Below are 24,266 nucleotides of genomic sequence, written 5' to 3'. Positions count from 1 at the left end.
GTTGGTTATAAGGGTATACTTCAAGAAATTATTTTTGTACAATTAAAAAATATTGTGTTTGACATTGACATAAAGTTACTCACGGAAATGGGTATAATTCCGGTATATTTCACACTATGTCCGTAATGAGGTTTTACTTACGATTAATTAAAATACAATGTTTATTGCATCATTATAATGATTTTAAATAAGTACAACGCCACCGTTCCTCATTATAGTAAAAACTGAATATTAATTTTTAAGATTTATATAAATTTGTCTTTGGTACTTGGGTACACTAACCACAAATGATAATGTAACGCAACCTGTAAGGCTGTAAGTGTAATACCGTAAATGTACTAATTAATTTTTTTATTTCTTGTTCATGTTCTTAACATTTTTTGATAAAATATATTTTTTTTTTAAATATGTATTAAATCATAATAATATTTAAACTTAAAAAAAAAAATTATAATATTTTTTTTTTTTTTAATGCCAAGATCTAAGGTTAAGAAGTATATATGACACTATAAAGTATTCATATAACTTATTGTAATAATGTTTTTTTTTAAAGCTTGCGATTTTGGGTTAAATTGTGTGAATTTAAAAAATCTCCTGCTTTTTCAACACACACCTCCTGCTTTCTCTTGACTAAAGGTTGACAGGTCTGGGAATGGGCCATTGCAGTCTTACACAAGAAAAAGAAACAACATGAACACAATATTTATCGATTTCTTATGTATTATATGCATATCATGTTGCATTACAATTCTGAATCATGATTGCCCATTGGACTATTTCTCGTTCCAGCCAGTGCACCACGACTGGTATATATCAAAGGCTGTGGTATGTACTACCCTGTCTGTGGGATGGTGCATATAAAAGATCCCTTGTTGCTAATCGAAAAGAGTAGCCCATGAAGTGGCGACAGTGGGTTTCCTCTCTCAATATCTGTGTAGTCCTTAACCATATGTCTGACGCCATATAACTGTAAATAAAATGTGCTTAGTGCATCGTTAAATAAAACCTTTCTTTCTTAATCATGATAATCTGTTGACTATTTACGAATAAGGAATTGAAACTGATTTGTTTGTGCTTATTCTGTTTTATTTAAAACAAGTACAATAATTTTGGTTTTCATCGCAGAATGATATGATTTCTCCATGGACACAAACCTGTGAACTGAATGTAATTTGTAAAAGTGTAACAACCACATGGCACAGGGTTATCACATTTATCATGATATCATAATATACATGTTATGTACCTGCAAATTCTTTATTTGAAAAAACCCACCGTCATAACAGAGAAAATGTCAACATCTATTGTTTTCTACCCAAATATATCTTACTACAATTTTTATAAATATTTTTTTTTACAAACAGGATTAGCTTTAATTTTCGGTGTACTGTAGTTAACACGTCATTTATTATACACTCGAATCATAGCAACCCATTAAACAAAACAAAAACAAACCTAATGTAAATTTAATTTTAAAATATACATGCTTTACACTCGGTAAATTGGAATTACTGAGTTGAAATTAAATCGGTGTGTTTGTTTCAGGTGCCGGTCAACCGATCACATGTACTTGAAATCTGACTCTACCAAGGTCAATCTTCTTGGCTTTAAATCACGTGGCAGTATCATGAAACAGAAAGTAGAAATGTCTGGAGTACGTCGCTATGCTATTAACAAAAACAAAACCTGCTTTAGTAAATTCGTTTGCTGTTGGTGTACGTGTTTACTGTGATATCAACATGTATAAACATTATACACATCATAGAATTATTGGACAACGCACCTATGATTTTTGTCTGCACGTGATCAAAATGACGACAGTGTAAAATAAATTTTGCGATCATTACCTGCACTGTACGAAATTAAACAAAACAAAACCGACGAGATCTTAATAGTAAGTGAACTCCTAGCTGATTGGCTCAGTGTAAAGATAACCAACCAATTGTGTTTCAATTTATAAAATGTATTCTAGGAAGTTCATTGTGAACAGAATGGAAAGGTTTGTGGCATTGTGGATTGATTCAGTAAACAATTAAAATGGCAGAGTTAAAAAAAATGAATATATATAAGCGTGATTTGTTCAATTTAGGGGCGCATTATTTCGCACCCGTCAGATTAAGTTGACGGGCTTGTTAGCGCTCGCGCCCATCAAAAACGAAGGTCTGTAAGATGTTATCATTTATGATATAAAAGCAAACGTGATGACGTCATATTAATTGTGTCACATACTTTGGAGGCTTTCACCCATCTTCAATAGTATTCCATAAACAAGCAACATGGCAGACAGCAGAAAACTGCATGTATTTTTTCCTATGCAATCTCAGCAAAGACGATATCGGTGACATTGTTACAGTCTTGTGTGTGGAATCAGTATATTTGTAGTGGTTTTTTTTGCGATTTGTGTATGGACAAACTTTGGAGGAAATCTAACAGTAATTAAAGGTAGGAGAGTAATTTTTTGTAGTTGTTAACAATTTGGTTCGGACAATAGCTTGAATAGGTGAATAGGGTACGAAATGACTATGATTTCTGGTCACTGGTGTAACAATTGGGCCCAATGCCAAGAGAATCAGACATCTGTTTTGGTTCATCACTTACTTTCAGTTGCTCTTGGTAACCTTAAAACGTCATCTGGAGTAACAACATCTTTTTTTAACAACTCTTCTTCCGATATACAGTTCTCATTCTGTTGTTTATTAGCTTTGGCATGACGAGCTAAAAATCCACCTCCTTTTTTCTTTCCAGCACTTGTAGTCCGTGTTTCTGAACTCATACTACGGGTTAAGGCACAACACTAATTTAATAAGCACAAATGAAGCATCAGAGTGTCAACAAATCACCAGCTTTTGTCAGCTGTTCTTTGTTGTCTTTGTCAACGATTCGCTACCTGCATAGCGTCACACCTTGATTGCAAAAAATATGGCGGCGGTGGCAACGGGAATTATGGGACAGAAAATGTACTTCCGATATTTTGTTGTCTTTCTTTTTTCGAACCTCTGTGAACAGAGACCCTCTCAAAACCAAGCTCTTTAGTCTAGAGTATAGGGTCTTTGATTCTTTTGATTTAACACGATTATATTGTACCACGTGCCATTAAGAACAAGTAGCTAGCAGTGATATCAGTAGTGTGTGGGGCGGGTGGGGTGGGGGTGGGGTTGGTTTGGTGGTAGAGTGGTTTTGGTATCTAGCCCACGTTGTTGACGTCATCAATGGTTTGACGTCATATCATTATTGCGGAGTTTATGGAACCGCTTGGTAGATAGGTGAGTTTTTCTTTTGTTTTCTTCTTTTTCATCTGCATTTCAAGCCCGTAGAAAAGACAGGGGCAGCGCAGACGGTACTTTTGTGTGTGTGTGTGTGCGTGTGGGTTATATTTGTTGTATCTGTGAAAATGTCCTTACAAGTAATTTGAAAGGCGAGTCTGGCAACTACAAGCCGTACCACTATTTTTTTTACACTGTGCCGTCCCTGAAAGATGTCCGAAGTGGGCTGAGGAGGCACTATCTAGTGGGGAGCACAAATCAAATTGTTTATCCTTATTTATACAGAATAGAAAAAACAAAACAACAACAACAACAACCCAACAATCGTCCTCAAATGGGAGTGCCTGTGCCTCCCACCTACTTCTCCGGTTTCTGTGCCTATGGGCCTGCTTTCTTCCTTTTCTTGTTTATGTTCTTGTTCTTTGTTCTTTTTTTTTCTTTTTCTTAGTAGTCGTCGTCTTTGTGTTTCATGCGTGTATTTTATTATCAGTTTTATTTAATATTCAAAAAAATTGTTGTGTATTTATTTATTTATTTAATTTTTTTATTATTATTATTATTATTTAATTTTTTTTTTTTTTTTTTTTTTTTGGGGGGGGGGGGGTATGAGCGCTGCAGTTGTTGAACACTGCGTGTTTTTTTCTTTTCTTTCTTGTTGCTTATTTGTTTGTATAATTCTGAATGAAATGTAACATACGCGATGAGGGACAGGGGCCTACCCAAAGTCGTATCATAGTTAGGGCCTCCACGAGTCCAAAATATGGGACTCGAGTACTCGAGGGTCAAACTCGACCCGCACCCGAGTACCCGAAACTTACACTAGATGATGATGAGATTAAAGAATAAAGTTAAATAGAATTATGCATTTTAATTCCAGGGCTGAACATGGATGCCAAATCATGTCATTGTATTGCATTTAGAAACCGGTTGATATATTTAGTGTTATGATGGATGGACGGCCAGTTTAAAAAAAGAAACTAGCGCATGATCTTATAATTATTGTGTCACTTATATCGTTGATTATCTAATCCTGAAATTATTGTCCTGCATTGTTCAGTGTATTATAGTTGATTCCACCTTGTACGGGTACTCGAGTCCTGTGAACGGACTCGAGTCTTGCTAGACTCGACCCATGCCCGAGTACTCGTGGAGACCCTAATCATAGTGCACATGTCGACTAGGGTAGCAGTTCGCTCATTGGGTTTGCACAAATCCATATGGTTTGGAATAGGAAGGCGCAGACCCTAGTTTCAACCCGTAAAAATGGACACTAAGTTTACTTAAAGGGACATACCCTAGTTTTTAAACACTAACGCATATTTTGGACTATTATAGCCGTTTTTTGATGACTTATATCACACTTTACTTAGATTTTATTGTTTAGATTATCAATTTCCGTACATTCGAAGTGGGGTTGTTTTTTTTGGTCATCCTAGTGTTTTTAATATCACAAAATGCATTTCTCATATTTTTTTTAAAACGCACGTGCGTCTGAGAAGTAACAGTTATGGAGTCGAGTTTAAGTCTATTTTTAGAGGGTATTTCACCATTTCAAAGTCACAGACTAATTTTTTCATTCAATTCTAACTTATCCAAATGTGTTACAGATTTGTAGATTAACTAAACTTAGTGTTAATTTTCACGGGTTGAAACTAGGGTATGTCCCTTTAATATACAAACCTGTAACACACATTTGGATAAGCTTATAACTGAGAGAATCTAAAGTATGTAGTGTTTAAACGGAAATACCGTCTAAAAATAACTAAAGTTTGACTCGATAACCATTACTTCTCAGACGAAGATGGGTTTTTAAAATTATGGTTGTAAATCTTGACTTCACGGACAGCTAACTACGTCTTCTGCACAAATCGCCATGATATGATGCCTGTAGCATTACGAATGCTATAACCATTCTTAAGATAATAATGACATAGCCGTCGTTATGTCTTTGCAAACTCTTGTTACTTCTAGATTTGGAAAATTGAAAAATATTAAAGTGCTAAGTAGTAGTAGCCTCTAGTTTCAGGAGACATAATAGTTCAGAAAACAGCTATAAAAGAGGCTTAGTTTTTTTGTTGAGTAGATGGTCATGGAAAGGTAACATTTGGCCTCATGGCCAGAAATGATTATTGGGGTGTTGTGAACATGAAACAACTTTAAAAATGTGTGCAAAAAACCAACAAAAACAAAACAAAACAAAATGACGGCCATAACATGAAACCACTTGATGATAGCGTCAAAAATGCGTGCCAAAAATGGCGGTAATTTTTCAAGATGGCGGATGTTTCAGAATGTAATATTCATAAGTCGGTGGCTGTTCCAGCTATAAATATGTTTTTGGTGTCAAACCCTATGGTTTGTTTTGGGTGAGATAACATGAACATAATATTTGTAAGATAATTTGGTGTAAATTGTACAGAGATTAAAAAAAAAAAACCCCACAAATTATGGGTTATTTCCTTTGTAAAAATGTTGAAAAATGGCCCTCCTTTTTTTTTTTACGAGCTATATATCCGGTCCCATTTCCATCCCGTCTGCATTAAGGAACTCATACCAATGAACTCTACTTTCCTCTAAAACAGCTTAAATGTTAGGAGTTTAAACAAGCCCATACAGAATCACAACTCCTCTCTCCCCACCCCCCCCTCCCCAAAAAAAAAAAAAAAAAAAAAAAAAAAAAAAAAAAAAAAAACCCACACAAAAAAACAAACCAAAACAAAACAAACATTTGTTTTCTAAGTAGTTCTCCTAGTCTCCATCAACATGTCCTAGACGGGTCTGAACATCTCTGTGTCTGTCTGATATTCCACTGTGGTGAACTCACTAAAATCAAAATTGTTATTGGGGCTTTTTCTCAACTCTCGATCTATCAGCACTCTCCCTCCCGGCGATCATCCAACCTCAGAAATCGCGGAATATTTTCCGACATACTGACATGTGCTGAACACTCTTTACCAGTTCAGCTGTTTGAGAGACTTAACTGGCCGGTCTTCTGACAGCACCCCTACTGTACCACCGATGGTGACCACACATATCGTTGCTCGATCCCTTGCAGCATGAACTATGTGTGGCATAGCATGATCACTAACAACGACATGTTCTCCATGGCAGGCTCCATCATGAACTCAATTACAATGCATCTAAACCGAACAGTCGAATACAGATAACCAACACTCTTCTGCTACTGTCACTTTTTTTACTCACATTATTGAGATATCTTGCTCTCCTATGGTCGACATACCCGTGTACGAGTCTAATGTCGCTCCACAAGTACTAAAAATTTAAGACCCCACAATATATTGTCCTTCAAGGTGTCACACACATCGGACTCTCAAAGCCACTCCAACCCAAGGTCAACCGGACCGGGTCGACAATGGTCTCGTCCATTCGCAACTCATGACCCGCCATATTGACCGAATGGTCTTTGGTTTTATTTTCAACGCCATATTTTATCCGCTATCTACTCTGGACTCGACCCAGCACCCAGTACATGCACCGATGATATGTGGCCAATACTCACTGGTTTAGGCCTGATGATTGGAATGAATGAATGAATGAATGAATGAATGAATGAATGTTTAACGACACCCCAGCACGAAAAATACATCGGCTATTGGGTGTCAAACTATGGTTAATGCAAAACTAAAATGATGATCAACATCAATATAAAAATTCAACAATTAAATAAAAACACAGTGTAAAGGACTGTGCAAAAATACAAATATCACAGATAGATAAAATTAAAATTTACAATAAAAGTCAGTATCACGTAGAAACTGTAAGATAAGTTCTGGATGGAATCGAAATGATTCCATCACATTAGTTTCTCCAAATATATCTTTTCGAGTTTCTCTGAGCTGAGGACACTCCACCAAAATGTGGCGTACCGTCAGAGTACACTGACAGCGCTCACACTGAGGTGGAGGATCCTTCTTCAAAAGAAATGAATTGGTGAAATATGTATGACCAATGCGGGCACGACACAAGACTATTTCATCCTTCCTGTACTGTCTATAGGAGAACTGCCACTCTCCCAAGACCAGCTTGATAGCATGAAGCTTGTTCGCAACCGCACCGTCCCAAATGTCGTTGCCAAGTCGAAAAGATAAATTGGTTGATATTAAGTTTAAAATCAGTATAAGGTACTCCAACCTGGCATGAGGCAAATCCAAAGCAGACTTGGCAGCAAAATCTGTCTTTTCATTACCCCTGATGCCAAAATGGCTGGACACCCAACAAAATATAATATGTTTATTGGCAATAGATAAAATGACACACTTTCGTATCACCATCCCAATTAAGGGATGGTCCAGCTTCATATTGCACAAAGCTTGGAGACACGAAAGTGAGTCAGTAAAAATAATAAACTTGGATGCTATGGAATCTTCGATTTCTTCTAAGGCTTTAATGTCTGCCCAAACTTCAGCACTAAAGATTGATGCCGAGTCAGGCAGTCTCATGGAAAGTATTGTGGCTGATGGAAAGACTGTAGCACAAGCCACAGAATTTCCATCCCGTGATCCGTCTGTATACACAGGAATGTAATCACGGTACCTGTCTTGAATTTCCATGAACAATTGTTTATAAACTACAGCATCTGTACGATCTTTCTTCAGATGCAACAGATCAAACACAATTTTAGGTCGTGTAATACACCAGGGTGGTAAAACAAAATATGAAGAACTTTCCAAAGTGTCAGTTAAATCAATGTTGGAAAGCGACAAAAAGCGACAAAAAGCACTTAATGCGAAGACCAAATGTACGAATAGCATTTAGCCTTGCATCAAACAACTTCATATATTTGTTATCAGACACCGCATCATGTGTTGGATGTTTTGGTAAAGATTTAATCTTGGCAGCATACTGCAGAGAAAGCTTGGCACGTCTAGCACCCAAACAAGGTTCGTGTGCATCAACGTACAAGCTCTCTACAGGAGATGTTCTAAATGCACCAAGACAAAGCCTAAGTCCCTGATTGTGTATAGGATCTAGCATCTGCAAGTACAACTTGCATGCCGACCCATACACAATGCATCCATAATCTAGTTTAGACCTCACAAGAGATATATACAGACGGAGCATAACCTTTTGGTCTGCTCCCCATTCCGTATTACCAATAACTTTTAAAATATTGAGAGCTTTCAAGCCCTTCTTTTTAACATATTTAAGATGAGGCACAAAAGATAACTTCCTATCAAATATAATCCACAGAAATTTAGTCTCTTCCACAACTGGAATTGGATAGAACTGTCTATTTCTGAATCTCCAGGGTCTGCCCCCCCCCCCCCCCCCCCACCCCTTTCCCGGACAAACCTTAAAGGTCCACAATCATGGCACATTATTAATACACAGTATATATATATATAAATACATAAAGATTACATTATTAACCATAAAAAGCAAAAAATACCACCCCAGTTATTGATAAAGCAACTTTTTGTAAAACGCTGGTGGGAAAAAAACACTGATCCAGTCGATTTGACACGTATCTGATCTGTGACGTAGCATCAGGTGAATTCCACTCATTCATTAGTAGGTTAGCATGGCGACAGAATGTAATGATTCTTCGGAAAATAGCTCATTCTTATCGGACGTTAGTTTGGACATTTCGGACTTGTCGCATTTGTCTATTTATTCTAATGCGACCTCGATTGGTGAGGAGGAAGAAGAAAATCCGTTAGGGGTACTTCCCTATCAGTTTTAACCGTAGTACACCGACGATGATCCGTCAAGCCAAATGCGGTCAGCCTATTTGCAGCCCGGAGCCCGGACGTCGCCCGGTGACAAAAACAAAGCCCGAATGTTAATGCCGAGGTGTACATTGTTCATATTTGGCACAAAGATACACCTCAACACGATGCCTTTATATATGTTAAAAAAAAAAATGTAGGAATTAGTTTTTTTCTCTATGAAAATTTGGGTATGAGCAAAATCTGCGTTCACTGAATGCCGAGAATGTCGACTTCTGAAATGAAACCAAAGCAGATTCGATGTTCGGAGGAGAATCTCGAGCTGATGAATCTGGACTGGGAACGTTTTATGCAGCATTTAGTAACCAGGTATCAAAAATAGATTCTTTACTATGACCCTGAGTCCAAGCAACATTTGAAATGGTGGAAAAAACGCCAATTCTTTAGCACCAAAGAAATTCAATTTCCATCCCATTGCTAGCATGACCATGTGCAGCATTTTCTAGGATGCCAAGATACTAATCGATATCGACTGTATGCATCATATGTCCATATTAAGGGTCAATATTACGCTGATTTGCACAGGCATTTGTCAGTCAATCCGTCGACAACAGCGAGGGAAGCTGTCAACCACCCTTTTGTTGATTCACGAAAATATACCAGCTCATATGGTACGAGTTGTAAAGGGGGTTATGCGAAATTTGATTAGAGTTGTTGCAGCACGCACCCTACCCCGGCTATGTTCTCCCAAGTCTATCCGGGTTTGGACAGTCCGATCCATATATCACCCTCAGAGACATGGTATGATGCCGGCCTCGGTGGCGCAGTGGTTAAGCCATCGGACTACAGGTTGGTAGGTACAGGGTTCGCAGCCCAGTACCGGCTTCAACCCAGAGCGAGTTCTTAAGGGCTCAATGGGTAGGTGGAATGCCACTACACCCTTATCTCTCCCACTAACCACTAACCAACTAACAACTAACTCATTGTCCTGGACAGACAGCCCAGATAGCTGAGGTGTGTGCCCAGGACAGCGTGCCTGAACCTTAATTGAATATAAGCACGAAAATAAGTTGAAATGAAATGAAAAATGAAATGGTATGATGTTACAAAGGGGACGTCTTGTAAGGCTTAATCATACTGACACACTTAATCATACTGACAGAGGACATACATGCACACATTGACTAAAGAATTGATATAATCAGGCCCATTGATTATTACAGCAAATATCAAAATTGAAATTAGGTGTGAGAAATATACCAGAAGGTGAGAGAACAGTCTCAGAAAATACCATGACTAAATTTAGCTTTTATAATATCCCAGATTACGACCACTGGGTTTGAACCCTACCAGATCACTCTGAAACACGAGTTTAAAGTAAACCCGTTATTTTCAAATTATATGGCGGAATTGTTTAATTTTCCAAATGGCAAATTTGTATGGAATTAATCACATGTAATCATGACATGTTCCAGGGAAATCTGTATATAGCATTGATAGTATGATATTAGTATGTAAAGAATACAGTAATAAGTGCTTCATGTTTGTGAAATCATCTCGAAAGGTGGTTCAGAATACATCTAATTGGTCTGGAGGCATGGTTTTCATATTCCTCAACCCCCAAAACATATGTTTTGATACCAAAATCACCTCAATATGTAAACAGGCGGCAAATATATATATGGCTTTCTTTAATATGGCCGCATACGAAACGCGCGCATATTTGGACGTGTCATTAATGCAATTCACAAATAGGTAAGTTTGAATATAATAACAGTTTGTTATTTTGATATTTTAAGTTGTGCCTTCAACAGTATGTCTGTTTGGATGTGGCCATGCTATAAATTGTTAGTATCCTCCATGGACTCTTTGTACAAAGATATAATTTTAAACAATAATACCTTTGTAGTTATGGTTATATTACAAAGATAACAATAAATGCATGATCAATATGGGTTTTAAAACAATAACGTACACTTTTAATCGGTTTTAGTCTAACGAGAGCTCATTGTAATGGCATCTCACCAACACGTAACGTCAAATTCATTTTAAATATAGGACATAATCAGTATTTAGTAGTCTAATGTAGATCTGTATGCAATAAAATACCTGAAACTAAACATTTGAGGGTGTCACCCTATACTTCAAATGAAATTGCTGTTGTGAAATGGTGGAAATTGCATTATGTAATGTAAAACAGTGTTACGTGAGACCATAACCCTCTATGAATGACACGTTTGCTTCTATTTCTGAAATTTATATTCCAATAACTTGATTTTGCCTTGCCCATCCTAACAAGGTCTCACTACACAGATGTCATCTGCCATTGAAACACATGTTAAATTGCCCAACTTCAAACGAGGATAGCCAATAGAACGGGTTCTTATTGGCACTAACAACATACACCATTGCAAACATACATTGTATAATCATTTATTTTCACTCCAAAATTGAGAACATTTCCGTCTCAGTTTTTTTGCTATATGACCGCATCTGGCTGAAGTACCGGTCCGAACAGGTGGTTCATTAACTCACTCCGGCTGTCTCCTGCGCTATATAGCCATATCCCAAAAGGTCAATGCACAATATTACACAACAACATGGCCAAATACAGCCAGAAGGCTGACCATTAAACATACATATTGTTTTAATTTCTCACCATTTCCTAGAAGTGAATATGTGAACCATAACGTGTGTCACAATTAGGAACTATATTGGATGAATGAACTCTCACCCGGAAGTGATCTGTGTAGTGAGACCTTAAATATTTTATAATGTGTTTTGTGTAGTCACTGTTAACAATTCCATTGAAATATTTCTGTTGAGGAAATAGGAGTAGGGTTATAAAATGTGTAATTATACAGCAAATTCAGCAACAAAACTATAGGATGTAAATAATAACTGGATGTCCAAATGATCTTCTGTTGTAATTAGAACATTTAAAAAGAATATTTGAGGTGCTGAGCCTAAACGTTATGTTAAATTTCTACTGAAAATAAAACTGTGTGAATTGTTATACGAGACCTTAATTCTCAAAGGGCTTCAATATTGGTAACATGCCTGAATTTCTCAATCCATTAACTCCCAATCCTCCAAGTTTTGTATTCCTAAATATCCTGACAGATATGTTAAATGCTTTTAATATAGTCACCCTTTAGCAATTCTGTAAAAATATAACTTGTGGTGGAAATGGGGATGGGTCACAAAACGGGTAGATACACACAGCAAGCAGTGAGTCCTGGAATGCTATCATATATTTTCCATTCCTAGGGATGTAGGCCTCGACACTTTGAGCATTCGTCCCCAAGATGGTACTAGAAAGTTGTATTAGTTTATTTACTGCCTTCCCAGTGGCCTGGCATGTTTTCTTGGCCAGGCTTCCAATGAACAAAAACATTCTGTCACAGCCGCCAAAGGAACATAGGCAATGAAAGACACCTGTCAGTTTCTAAAATCCATGGACATCCTGATATTGAAAAGTTCAGCCTCAAAAGCAACTCATAGCTCTGAAAATACTGAGTTTCTTAAATGTTTCTGCTATGGTCATCTTAATAAATATGTGCATCATGTCATTGATAGCTTGGACTTCAATGCCTCATATATATGTTGCTTTTTCTAAATATATTTTCCATATGGCCCAACTTGATATCTATCAGAAAGGTCTTGTGGGTGTATTTGCTCTGTTTATAGTGTCTGAGAGTTTCCACCTTTTGACTGATCTTCATAGGTGACTTAAACTCTCCTATTGGTTGCATGTTACTTGTCCTTATACCATTCAGTACCTGAGATATTAGCTCTAAGATTACCTTAAAAAGGTAAATGCATAACTACCTTATTCACTTAAGGGGACATAATACTACTGCACGCAGCGCCACTACATTTGGCAGCGGTAGACTTGTTAACTAATAAAAAGATAGTGGCGTGGCGTCACTAAGTATAAGTTTAGCACTGAAACATACACAGTGACATAACAAAATACCGTCCGTCTATGAGATAAGATAAAGTTTATTGCATATAAACATTTCACATTTGGAACTTGAAAACAAGAAACAATTTTGGCAAAAAGAGATGATGTTCTGTGAAATGAAATAAAATTCGATCAAACATTGTATGATTGATTTAAGGAAACTGTGGTATACTTCCATGTTAGTCCTAAAACGGACGGCAATCACAGGACTGTCATTTTGTCTTTGTATTCAATAAAACATCACATATCTTAGTGTACTTTGTTTGACTAGTTCGTTACGTTTGACAGGCAGGTAATTTTTAGTATCAGTACATACAGATATGTGGGAATAAAGACTCCCCCCCCCCCCCCCCACCCCATCCTCTACCCTGACCCCCATTCCCACGCACACCCACATTGGAATATTTGATGGAAAATAATGTTATTTGTACTGTGTGTTTTTAAGAACATTGCTGATCACTCCAATGAAGCTGGGTTTTTTTAAACAAAAGTGATCAAAAGATTTATGGTGGACTTTTTATGAAGTTTGATCTATGTATAGAGTATTTCAAGCTCTGACTGTAAAAAATATTTCATCGATGACAGTACATTTGTATTATCTCATATTGATTTACTCTCCCAGCATTACTATCTGTGCAAAAATTATAAAGGTGTAATGACTTAGATCCTGTATACAATTGTAAAGTAAATAGTAAATGTTTTGAAAAGTCACTTTTTCCTTCATTTCCAATATATTTAAATCTGTTTGCTGGATGTCATTTTAAGCAACACAACTAATATTCTCTTTGTTGCATTACAGAAAAGTTTTAAATTAAATATGGTTAATGGATATAAAACATGATTAATTCAACTACTTACGGAAAAAAGGAAACGTCAGTGATTCATACACCTATTCACTTTATGGCCCATGGATCAACATTTATTCGGTGACCTATGATTGTTTTTTGGACATTCCAGATATTTTAGGATATCTTTATAATATGTGAACATTTCAAGAAGGTGTAATGACTTTTACAATTTGACCGAATAGTATCATTTCCTCTTAAGATGATCTTAACGCTGAGATTTCTTCGTGGAACGGAGTCCTGGTCGATAGCAACAGCAGAGAATGGTTATATGCTTTCTTCACTGTGAAGTGCTCTGCCAAAATTTAGCATATACATCACGGTTCAATTCACTGTGTTGCCAAATCTTACAAATGGACTGAAAGTTATCTAGTTCGTATTGTTTCAAGAAAACAATAATGATAAAATATTTTCTAGAATACTTAAATATATATACTACTCAAAAGAATTTAAGGGTCAAAAATTTATAACCAAATAAGTTTCAGAGTGTATTAGATTGATGATGTAAACTACACCAAATTTTTTATTTATTGTTCCATATCACTGTATACAAGAAAGTCACATGACATGCTGTCAAAGTTGAAGGTTGTCAAACATGGATTTTACACATTAGAACATTCGTTTAATAGTGTGTGAATCCACCCCTGGCGCGAATACACTCGACACATCGTTGCCTCATGCTGTTGATCAGACGTCTGAAGAACTCTTGGGGAATGGCCTGCCACTCTGCCATAAGAAGTTGACCCAGATCATGAAGGTTGGCCGGAGGGGCATGGTTATCCCGAACTCTCCTGCCTAATTCGTCCCAGGCGTGCTCTATTGGGGCCAAGTCAGGCGAATATGCTGGCCAATCCATCCTGGCGATACCTTGTTGTCTGAGAAAGTCCGTTACCACCCTGGCGCGGTGGAGTCTGGCATTGTCATCCTGCAGAACTGCCCCGCCGCCAATCTGCTGAAGGCCTGGGAGAACCAACGGCCGGATAATCTCATTCAGATAGCGGATTCCATTCAGATTGCCATCCACCACATAGAGGGAGGTCCTGTGGTGGATAGAGATGCCGCCCCACACCATGACGCTGCCACCACCGAACCGGTGACATTGTCTAACGTTAACGTCAGCGAAGCGCTCCCCAGGACGTCTGTAGACACGAACCCGACCGTCGTTGAACTGGAGACTAAACCTGGACTCATCAGTGAACATCACTCGACCCCACTGAACATGTTGCCACCGCAGATGAAGCGTGCACCAGTGACGTCTGGCCGTTCTGTGACGTGGTAGGAGTGGTGGTCGAACAGCCTGGCGACGGCAGCGTAGATTATTGGCTCTCAGACGATTGCGTATGGTTTGATCAGACACTCGAGTTCCAGTCGCAGTCCGCAGATTGTCACGTAATCGGCATGCAGTGGTTGTGCGTTGACGTAGAGCCATATTGGTGATGTAGCGGTCCTCTCTATTTGTAGTGCTTTGGGGTCTTCCCGAACGTGGACGATTTCGAACAGAATTCGTTGCTTGGTACCGTTGCCACAGTCGGCCAACGACACTCTGACTGACACCAAGTCTCAGAGCAACATTTCTTTGCGTATTGCCATCCTGAAGCCAAGCAATAGCCCTTCCTCGATCTTCGATAGTCAGTTGAAGTCGTACCATTGTCGAATTTGGAATGTGCACCGTACACGAATGCAAGCTCCAATTATACGGAAATTCAGCATTGGGAACATGGAATACACGTGCAAAGCGCGCAAATGAAGAGCTTTGTGAAAAAGCAAGTTATGGGCACTTAGCAGACCTTTCGCTTTCGCCCTAATTTACGTGCAAATGTAAGCATGTTTTCGCCATTAGAACTAGTCGACAGTGTCAATGACAGTGGATTTTAATTCATTTATGGGTTGCTTAGACCCACTTTCGTCAAAACGGAACAATACCATGCGTGACATTATGGTCTAGCTAATATAATTGACATTCAGAAAATAATGTCGAAAATATCGTCTGACCCTTAAATTCTTTTGAGTAGTAATAGGAAATATGCTTCTCAAATTGTTCAGAGAAGGAACATTACTTTTATTTCAAACTTCCGAATTGGAATATAAAAGTAGAACGGGGTACATAATTCAGCTATGTGACTACACCAGTCTTTGATCTACATGATATATACGTCATGCATGCCTTCTACAGTAGGATGGTGGGGATGTGTCATATTAGCGGCTTTTGGGAAGAGAGTGTCGTTCCTGAAGAGGCAACTCCAGCCTATACAGTGACATCCATTAATTCATTGCCACTTTGAGAGCTGTCATCTTCACACGAAGGCGTTTAAAGTGCACAATTAAGTGATATTCGCTAAGACCTATACCTTCGATCCAAATTTCATTGGCATACAAAAGAGCAGTCCTGGATGATTATGGACATTTGGTTGGTATTCTGAATGTTAACTTCTGTTTTCACCACACACATGGTGTGATAAATAGGTTGCGTCACAGAAAAGGCATAAAAGACAAATCATGGCCATATTCCTCTCAGGGGTGGTACTCGCTGGCTTATGGTTATCATAGAATACAACTCTTGAACTAATCTCACCCTCATCCCCAATACACCATCCGAACATTATTCAGTGTGCAAGTGACTGATATGCCCTACAAGGTCCCATCTTCATAAATCAAGGCTAATATTCGTTCCTCGTATTCAGCCTTGATACATGTCGTTAAGAAATCGTGCCACAAAATGCTTAAATTTCATTGGATGCGATGAGCTGATTGCAACGAATCGCAACGCTCCTTATAGATTCCCTTGTTATTGTAAACAAAGATGGCAGCGTCAACGTCCGTGGAAACGTGTCATGTTTGTCACGATATGTTAAAAAAAAGGTTTCGGCGGTTAATTTTTGATATTGCTTTCAAAATTGTCACATGTTACCGATGCTGTGATTGGTCAGCGATGTCATCATGTAAGGGACATAATCGGTGTTACAAATTTTCTTCCAATAGAGGGCGCTAGTAGTGGATATCAGTAATCTTGACTACATGTATCAAGGCTGAATACGAGGAACGAATATTAGCCTTGATTTATGAAGCTGACAAGGTCCATGCCTGCAATGTGTGTAATATGAACCCTGTGAATGTTTGCAACATAATTAAATATGTTAGTCACTTTCTCCAAAGATATAAGGTGGACATAACACTTCTATAAGAATTGCGTTTGGCATTAATTCTGATGCTGCCCCTGCAATATTTCTTAAATAGAACCCATACAAGATTTTAAATATAATAGTCTTGTATGGACTTTGTACATCTTTAATGTCAGCTATTTAAAAACAAAAACAAAAAAACTGAAGTACAAAATGTGGACATTGTTCTCACTAAACAAATAACTATGTGGCTTTTAGTTTGGATCTACCCCTAAACTGGTCATTAAGCAGTAAACCTACACAATTTGTAATGGAATAGTGTATATTAATCAGCGTAGTTACGTGTGAAATAACAATGAATATACGTTACTATATCAAACATATATCATAAGGTATATCCTAAAATCCTAAAAGACACACATTTGACTTTGATGGTGATGTTTTTGCTTTTTTTAATTGTTGAATTTTTATATAGATTTACTGTTTGCATTTACCACAGTTTGACACCCAACAGCCGATATATTTTTCGTGCTGTGGTGTCGTTAAACATTTATTAATTCATTAATTCATTCATTCATTCATTCATTTTTGATAGTGATGAGTTGGATGACAATTTGAATAGTAAGTGAAAACGTTTACTTGAAATGCACACATATAAATACTGAGGCCAGGTAATATAGTATGCTCATAATAAAAAACGTGATATGTTCCTTTATGTCACCTAAGAAACAAAGATAATTTAGGCATATATAAATTTGATATTGTCATATAAACTAAATACACAGGTTTCCGAAAAAAAGCTATTTACAACTATAATAGAAACTGGCTATTAATATGTTTTATTATCCTGTAAACAATATTCTTACATAGTATTGACTTATCTGTACCATCTTCACCACAAGCTATCCATGGATATACTACATGTCTATGTTCTGAAGAAAACAATACCTCTCACATTGATGCTATAAGCTGATTTTGGGTAGTTACCTTGAACAACGTCTCCGACGCCATATAACCGTAAATAAAATGTGTTGAGTTCGTCGTTAAATAAAACATTTCCTTCCTTCCTTTGAACAACGTCAAAATGACTTTGACCTTCATCCGGAAAACAAAATGCAACCATGTATGTGTGTGTGTGTGTGTGTGTGTGGTGCCCCCCCCCACTTTTTGGAACCTTTTTACGCCTATATATATATTTATATATATTATGTGTATGTGCATGCGTATTGTCGTCTCTTACATTTTAGTCTGTTTTTGTCTTAAACATTCTGTTACCACTGTTCAGTTTGAATGTTTTGTTCAGTTTCTACTGTTCAATTTTCATAAATCATTTCTGCTAGTTTGTTCAGTTCTTATCACTGGTTTCTATTACAGTTCTCTCTATTAGCTTTTGTCAAGTGGTTGTTCAGTTCGCAGTACTGGGTTCTGCTGCATTTTATTCAGGTTTATTATTAATTATTTTACAGTTTGTTCAGTTCTCATAATGGTATTTTTGTAACAGTTTGTTCAGTTCTCATAATTGTCTTTTTGTTACAGTTCGTTCTGTTCTCATTCGTTTCATTCGTTTGTTAAGTTTGTTAAGTTGGCATTTCTGGTTTATGTTAAGTATTCAATTTATTCAGTTCGCATTGTTGAATTCTGTTACAGTTTGTTCAGTTATTATTATTAATATTTCTGCCACAGTTTGTTCATTTCTCATTAATTTATGCTACAGTGTATTCTGTTCTCTTCATTGCTTTTTCCTAAAATTTATTCAGTTCACATTCGTTTTTGTTTATAGTTTAGTCATTTCTCACTATTGTTTTGTGTTACAGTTTGTTCACGTCTCATTACTGTTGTTTGTTACAGTTTGTTCAGTTCGTATTATTGATTTCTGTTAGTTTGTTTATTTAGTTTATGTTACAGTTTGTTCTGTTCTCAATATTGATTTATGTTATAGTTTGTTTAGTTCTCATTCGTTTTTGTTTACAGTTTTTTCATTTCTCAATAATAGTTTACGTTACAATTGTTCAATGTTGTGTTCTGTTACTATTTGTTCAGTTCTCATTATTGATTTGTGTTAACGTTTGTTTAGTTCTCATTCGTTTCTCTTTACAGTTTGTTCAGTTCTCATTAGTTTATATGGCAGTTTGTTCAGTTCTCATTATTGATTGCTGCTAGTTTGTTTAGTCCTCATTTTTTGGTTTCTAGTGCAGTTTAGCCGTTCTAATTACTGATTTGTGTTAAAGTATATTCAGTGTTCAATATTCGTTTATGTTACAGTTTGTTCAGTTTGCATTATTATTTGTTGTGTTCAACTTGCATTACTGGTTTATGTTACATTTGTTCAATTATATCATTATTGGTTTCTGTTAGAATTTTATTCTTATCACTATTGGTTTCTGTTACAGTTTGTTCTGTTTTCAATATTGATTTATGTTATAGTTTGTTTAGTTCTCATTCGCTTTTGTTTACAGTTTTTTCATTTCTCAATAATAGTTTACGTTACAATTGTTCAATGTTGTGTTCTGTTACTATTTGTTCAGTTCTCATTATTGATTTGTGTTAACGTTTGTTTAGTTCTCATTCGTTTCTGTTTACAGTTTGTTCAGTTCTCATTAGTTTATATGGCAGTTTGTTCAGTTCTCATTATTGATTGCTGTTAGTTTGTTTAGTCCTCATTTTTTGGTTTCTAGTGCAGTTTAGCCGTTCTAATTACTGATTTGTGTTAAAGTATATTCAGTGTTCAATATTCGTTTATGTTACAGTTTGTTCAGTTTGCATTATTATTTGTTGTGTTCAACTTGCATTACTGGTTTATGTTACATTTGTTCAATTATATCATTATTGGTTTCTGTTAGAATTTTATTCTTATCACTATTGGTTTCTGTTACAGTTTGTTCTGTTCTCAATATTGATTATGTTATAGTTTGTTTAGTTCTCATTCGCTTTTTGTTTACAGTTTTTTTCATTTCTCAATAATAGTTTACGTTACAATTGTTCAATGTTGTGTTCTGTTACTATTTGTTCAGTTCTCATTATTGATTTGTGTTAACGTTTGTTTAGTTCTCATTCGTTTCTGTTTACAGTTTGTTCAGTTCTCATTAGTTTATATGGCAGTTTGTTCAGTTCTCATTATTGATTGCTGTTAGTTTGTTTAGTCCTCATTTTTTGGTTTCTAGTGCAGTTTAGCCGTTCTAATTACTGATTTGTGTTAAAGTATATTCAGTGTTCAATATTCGTTTATGTTACAGTTTGTTCAGTTTGCATTATTATTTGTTTTGTTCAACTTGCATTACTGGTTTATGTTACATTTGTTCAATTATATCATTATTGGTTTCTGTTAGAATTTTATTCTTATCACTATTGGTTTCTGTTACAGTTCGTTCAGTTCTCATTTTTGATTTCTGTTACAGAGTGGCCGTTCTATTTACCGATTTGTGTTAAAGTATGTTCTGTTTGCAATATTAATTTATGTTGCAGTTTGATCTGTTTTCATTATTGATGTCAGTTCGCATTGTTGATTGTTGGACCTATAGTTTGTTCAGTTCGTATTTCTGATATTCGTTAGTGCTCAGTTCCGTTATAATGTATTCACTTCGCATTGTTGACTTTTGTTGCAGTCTGTTCCTTTCTCATTAGAAGTTTACATTACAGTTTGCACAGTTCTCATTAATTTATGTTACAGTTTTTCCAATTCTTACTATTGGTTTCTGCAACAGTTTGTTCAGTTCTCATTAGTTTGTGTCATAGTGTGTTCAGTTCTCAGTATACTATTGTTTTTTGTTAGTTTGTGCAGTTCTCGTTATTTATGACTGTTACTGTTTGTTCATTTCTCATTATTTATATCTGTTAGAGCTTGTTCAGTTCTCATTATTGATTCATGTTATAGTTTCTTCTGTTCTAATCATTGGTTTCTGCTACAGATTGTTCATTTCTCATTCGTTTTGGTTTATGATTTGTTCATTTCTCATTATAAGGTTATGTTACAGTTTGTTGAGTTTTCATTATTGATTTCTGTTACAGTTTCTTCAGTTCTCATGATTGTTGTCCCTTGTAATTTATTCAATTGGGATTGTTGACTTATGTTAAAGTTTGTCCAGTTTCCATTATTGATTTGTTACAGTTTCTTCAGTTTGGTTGTGTTATTGTTCAGTTCTGATTATTCATTTCTGTTACAGTTCGTTCTGTTCTCATAAATTTTGGTTAGTTTATTAAGTTCTCATTATTGATTTATGTTAATGTTTGTTTAGTTCTCCTTCGTTTCTGTTTACGGTTTGCTGAGTTCTCATTAGTTTGCATTGCAGTTTGTTCAGTTCTCGTTATTGTTTTCTGTTACAATTTGTTCAGTGTTCATTAGTAATTTTCGTTACAGTTTGTTTAGTTCTTCTCATTTTTGGTTTCTGTTGCAGTTTGGCCGTTCTAATTACCGATTTGTGTTAAAGTATGTTCGGTTTTCAATATTAGTTTATGTTGCAGTTTGATCTGGTTTCATTATTGATGTCTGTTACAGCTTGTTCAGTTCGCATTGTTGACTGTTGGGCCTATAGTTGGTTCAGTTCGCATTTCTGGTGTTTGTTAGTGTTCAGTTCCATTATAATTTATTCAGGTCGATTTGTTGACTTTTGTTGCAGTCTGTTCCTTTCTCATTATAAATTTATGTTACAGTCTGTATGGTTCTCATTATTAATTTATGTTACAGTTTATTCAGTTTTTATTATTGGTTTCTGCAACGATTTGTTCATCTCTCATCATTGATTTCTGTTACAGTTGGTTCAGTTCTCATTATTTATTTATGTTACTATTTGTTCAGTTCTCATTATTTCTTTATGTTACTGTTTGCTTAATTCTCACTATTGATTTCTGCTATAGTTTGTTATGTTCGTATTATTAGTTTGTTTTATAATGTTCAGTTTACATTACTGGTTTATGTTATTTTTGTTTCATTATCAATATTGCTTTCTGTTATTTTTTTCAGTTCTCAATTTTCGATTCTGCTATGGTTTGGCCTATCTAATTTATTACAGATTTCTGTTAACGTTTGTTTTGTTGTCAATATTAGTTTATGTTACAGTTTGTTCAGTTCACATTATTGATGTCTGTTCCTGGTTTATGTTACAGTTTGTTCAGTACTTATTATTGATGTCTGTTACAGTTTGTTCATTTTGCATTATTGGTTATTGTTACAGCTTGTTTAGTTTATTACTGGTTTTTGTTACAGTTTGTTCAGTTCTCATTATTGATTTCTGTTATAGTTTGTTATGTTCTAATTATTGGATTCTGCTACAGTTTGTTCAGTTCTCATTCCTTCCTGTTGGGCCTATAGTTGGTTCAGTTCGCATTTCTGGTGTTTGTTAGTGTTCAGTTCCATTATAATTTATTCAGGTCGATTTGTTGACTTTTGTTGCAGTCTGTTCCTTTCTCATTATAAATTTATGTTACTGTCTGTATGGTTCTCATTATTAATTTATGTTACAGTTTATTCAATTTTTATTATTGGTTTCTGCAACGATTTGTTCATCTCTCATCATTGATTTCTGTTACAGTTTGTTCAGTTCTCATTATTTGTTTATGTTACTATTTGTTCAGTTCTCATTATTTCTTTATGTTACTGTTTGCTTAATTCTCACTATTGATTTCTGCTATAGTTTGTTATGTTCGTATTATTAGTTTGTTTTATAATGTTCAGTTTACATTACTGGTTTATGTTATTTTTGTTTCATTATCAATATTGCTTTCTGTTAGTTTTTTCAGTTCTCAATTTTCGATTCTGCTATGGTTTGGCCTATCTAATTTATTACAGATTTCTGTTAACGTTTGTTCTGTTGTCAATATTAGTTTATGTTACAGTTTGTTTCGTTTTCATTATTGATGTTTGTTACAGTTTGGTCAGTTCACATTATTGATGTCTGTTCCTGGTTTATGTTACAGCTTATTTAGTTTATTACTGTTTTTTTGTTAGTTTGTTCAGTTCTCATTATTGATTTCTGTTATAGTTTGTTCAGTTCTAATTATTGGATTCTGCTACAGTTTGTTCAGTTCTCATGATTACTGTCCCTTGTAATTTATTCAGTTGGCATTGTTGACGTCTGTTATAGTTTGTCGTTTTCATTATTGATTTCTGTTACAGTTTCTTCAGTTAGGTTTTGTTACAGTTTCTTCAGTTCTGATTATTCATTTCTATTACAGTTTGTTCTGTTCTCATAAATTTCTGTTAGTTTATTAAGTTCTCATTATATTATTTCTGTTACTGTTTGTGCAGTTCTCATTATTGTGTATGTTACAGTCTGTACGGTTCTCATTATTAATTTATGTTACAGTTTGTTTTCAATTCTCATTATTGGTTTCTGCAACAGTTTGTTCAGTTATCATTAGTTTATGTCACTTTTTGTTCAGTTCTCGGTATACTTTTTTTTTTTTGGTTAGTTTGTGCAGTTCTTATTATTTATTACTGTTACTGTTTGTTAAGTTCTCATTATTTATATCTGTTAGAACTTGTTCTGTTCTAATTATTGATTTCTGCTACAGTTTGTTAGTTCTGATTCGTTTTGGTTTACAGTTTGTTCATTTCTCATTATAAGCTTATGTTACACTTTTTTGCGTTTTCATTATTGATTTTTGTTACAGCTTGTTTTGTTCTCATGATTGTTGTTCCTTGTAATTTATTCAATTTGCATGGTTGACGTCTGTTAAAGTTTATCCACTTTTCATTATTGATTTCTGTTACAGTTTCATCAGTCGGTTGTGTTACATTTTGGTTAGTTCTGATTATTAATTTCTGTTTGTTCTGTTCTCATAAATTTCGGTTAGTTTGTTAAGTTCTCATTATTTCTTTCTTATATCTGTTACTATTTGTTCACTTCTCATTATTGTTTATATTACGTTACTGTTTGCTTAATTCTCACTATTGATTTCTGCTATAGTTTGATATGTTCGTATTATTGGTTTGCTTTATAATGTTCAGTTTACATTTCTGGTTTATGTTATTTTTGTTTCAATATCAATATTGCTTTCTTTTAGTTTTTCAATTCTCAATTTTCGATTCTGCTATGGTTTGGCCTATCTAATTTATTACAGATTTCTGTTAAATTTTGTTCAATATTAGTTTATGTTACAGTTTATTTTGTTTTCATTATTGATGTTTGTTACAGTTTGTTCAGTTCACATTATTGATGTCTGTTCCTGGTTTATGTTACAGTTTGTTCAGTACTTATTATTGATGTCTGTTACAGTTTGTTCATTTTGCATTATTGGTTATTGTTACAGCTTGTTTAGTTTATTACTGGTTTTTGTTACAGTTTGTTCAGTTCTCATTATTGATTTCTGTTATAGTTTGTTATGTTCTAATTATTGGATTCTGCTACAGTTTGTTCAGTTCTCATTCCTTTCTGTTTACAGTTTGT

The 24,266-nt window shown here is 35.4% G+C and overlaps 1 protein-coding gene across 2 annotated transcripts in view; it reads right to left on the bottom strand.

The window, feature by feature from the left end:
- Positions 1-24,266, bottom strand: part of LOC121368122 (protein unc-119 homolog B-like) — a 63,256-nt gene that overhangs the window by 25,737 nt on the left and 13,253 nt on the right. Inside the window, exon 1 of one of the 2 annotated variants that reach the window (XM_041492696.1) lies at positions 2,599-2,977. The exons of the other annotated variant lie outside the window; for it this stretch is intronic. Within the exon in view, the coding sequence (XP_041348630.1) occupies positions 2,599-2,773 (175 nt within the window). The 5' untranslated portion in view covers positions 2,774-2,977. Of the gene's footprint in view, positions 1-2,598; positions 2,978-24,266 lie in introns of those variants that run through there. 2 annotated transcript variants of the gene reach the window in all.

This window comes from Gigantopelta aegis, chromosome 3 (genome assembly GCF_016097555.1).
Source record: "Gigantopelta aegis isolate Gae_Host chromosome 3, Gae_host_genome, whole genome shotgun sequence".
In the NCBI taxonomy this organism is placed as follows: domain Eukaryota; kingdom Metazoa; phylum Mollusca; class Gastropoda; order Neomphalida; family Peltospiridae; genus Gigantopelta; species Gigantopelta aegis.
This window is presented reverse-complemented; position numbering and strand designations above follow the sequence as displayed.